General features: G+C 46.2%; 1 protein-coding gene across 1 annotated transcript in view; it reads right to left on the bottom strand.

Annotated features, from left to right (window-relative positions):
• LOC144235457 (small ribosomal subunit protein uS11) overlaps positions 1 to 1,644 on the bottom strand; it is a 3,810-nt gene extending 2,166 nt beyond the window's left edge. The window contains exons 1-2 of the mRNA XM_077769005.1: positions 1,479 to 1,644; positions 735 to 896 (exon numbers count right to left, since the gene is read on the bottom strand). Coding sequence (XP_077625131.1) covers positions 735 to 896; positions 1,479 to 1,627 — 311 coding nt within the window. The 5' untranslated portion in view covers positions 1,628 to 1,644. The remainder of the gene's footprint in view (positions 1 to 734; positions 897 to 1,478) is intronic.
• Positions 1,645 to 2,515: the final 871 nt, after the last annotated feature.

The raw sequence follows: 2,515 nt of genomic DNA, 5'->3' as shown, positions 1-2,515 counted from the left end.
GATTGAGCCCCACACTGGACTCTGTGCTGACGGCACGGAGCCTGCCTGGGATGTTCTCTGCCCCTCCATGGCTAGTGGTCATGCTCTCTCTCTAAATAAACTTTAAAAATGCCCAATGTCATCAAGTCATTACCGTTAAAAAGGTCTTATGCTTCTCCCACCCTCTTCGGCTGAAGTCCAAATCCTTAAGACCTAACCAGAACTTGCTCCTGCCTAGTTCTCCGATCACAACTCATAACACTCTTTCCCAGAAATGTGCCAAGTTCATTTCCACTCAAGACTTTTTCACTGCAGTTGTATCTTGCTGAGTATCTTCTCCTTGTCCTTTCACTGGACCTATTCCTGGCACAATATTTAGGTCTTAGTTGAAATTACAGTTTGTCACTAACTCCCATGGCTGACACCATACCTTTGCTTCCTAGCACTTGCCACAAATGGGAAGCACACAGTCCCCTTAGGTTGTTTAAGGTGCCTAGGTGCCTCTATACAGAAGAAGTGATAGCTATCCTTTTCCATCATTCTTTTCTAGTACCCAGAACACAATACCTGGTATATAAGTGCTCAATAATCATAGTTAAGTCAGGGAGGGGGAAGCAGAGGTGGTGGTGCAACTACTAAACATGAACACACTTAAATGGCTTGTGTAAAGTCACAAGAGAAAAACCAAGCCTCAAATCCAGGGGCTCTGGCATCCAAGCCCAGAGATCTCACCACCCGGCCCCAGCCTCACGTACCTATTTCCTCCTGTGGCCCGGAGTTTGATGTGGAGAGCGGTGATGCCCAACTCCTTGCACCTCTGGGCTACATCCTGGGCAGCCAACATGGCAGCGTAGGGAGAGGACTCATCCCGGTCAGCCTTCACCTTCATCCCACCAGTCACGCGGCAGATGGTTTCTCTGGGAACAAAAGCTCACAGTCATTTTGCTCATGCAACAAGGATTCTAAGTGCTTTTCGCACTTAGTAAAGAGGAAAGAGCACCACAGTCAGGTATGGCAGAAGACAAAGGTCAACATGAATATTCATCCTCCTTTCTAACAGGACTGCCAGGGTTCTGCCTTGATGGGGTTCAAAGACCCAAATTAATGGGATGCTGTATTAACAATATAAATTTACTTCTACACTTAACCCTCTCAATTGCTCCATGAGGTAGGCATTAATAACCTCACCTTACAGATGACAAAACCAAAGCTTAGAATTTGAGTGACTTGCTAACGGCAGCCGGAACCTGTATGTAGGGCGGACTTCCAGTCCACCACTGCTCCTCCAAAGTACCGAGAAACTGAGGATTCAAGGATGACCACACTTCAGGGACACAAGGGCACAGAATGTCTTTCTCATAACTCAGATGCCTGGGATATCACAGTATTTGCAACTAAACAACCAAACACATTTCCTTATCTGAACTTTTTAATTCTTTCAAGAGAACCCCTTACACCGCCACCCAATTCCAGGGGCATCTCTTCCCCCAAGTACTCACTTGCCAGAAAGATCGGTGACATGGACAAAAGTGTCATTGAAGGATGCAAAGATGTGGCACACACCAAACACATTTTCTCCTTCGGCTACCTGAGGTCCAAGACTGATGACCTGTTCTTCCTTCTTTTCTTTCCCCTTGCGAGGTGCCATTTCTGAAAGGAAGTAAAAAAATCTCCACGTTAGCAACAGACAAGAGGTTTCCACAATCCTTTTCCTGGCTATTAAAGGAAATCTGCAAGTTTTGCTCCTGTGTCTCCCTTCCCTCCCGCCAGGTCTGTGCACGCTCTTCTCTGCCTAAACTCACTTCTCCCTGCACTATGGAGATTTCAACTGGGGACTAAAGAAGCAAAGTACGTGCAGATAACCTCTCTCCTGAATTTACTAAAAGCACACATCATAGCACTTACAGGAAAGCAGCCTAGAGTTCTAGCAGCAAGACCACAATTAACCCTCCAATTTTTACCAAGTAGGCCTCAAAAACATGAAAAACACTGGCTTAGGTCTCGAGAGACCTCCAAGACCAACTGACAGCTCTGCCCACCTGGGTAAATCAATTCTCCCTGGGTCTTACTGCCTGCTATACAGATCCTGAGAAGTTGCTGAGGATTTGTGTAGAGTGATGCAAGTCAGTTGCAGAGCAGTAAGGGGCACCAGGTAAGGGATTCCTCGTCTATGCTTCCCAATACTTCCAGTACCAGGAGTGCTTCTGGCCTGCTAGACCCCAAGTATCATTTACTGGTTAGGCTCAAAGACTTTAAGACTACATCCAAAAATGATTAGAAGGCCAAGGACCTACCCGTGAATTGGTGACAGCTGAAGACCTTTTATGGAAGACACCTGCTGCCTGAACTCTGCACTAACTCCTTGGCTTAGAATTCAAAGGTCCCCTACCCACATATCCCCCTGGCTTCATCTCCCACTATATCCCGGGCTCTACCAGATCCCTCCAAAAGCCACTTTAAATGCTATCTCCCATCTTCTGACAATTCATCTCCTGCTATCCTTCCACAACTTATCAAAACCAAATTCTTTTTTTTT

The sequence above is a fragment of the Crocuta crocuta genome, unplaced genomic scaffold (assembly GCF_008692635.1).
Source record: "Crocuta crocuta isolate KB4526 unplaced genomic scaffold, BGI_CrCroc_1.0 scaffold340, whole genome shotgun sequence".
Classification (NCBI taxonomy): domain Eukaryota; kingdom Metazoa; phylum Chordata; class Mammalia; order Carnivora; family Hyaenidae; genus Crocuta; species Crocuta crocuta.
The sequence above is the reverse complement of the archived record's forward strand: the minus strand, read 5'-3'. Positions and strand labels throughout refer to the sequence as shown.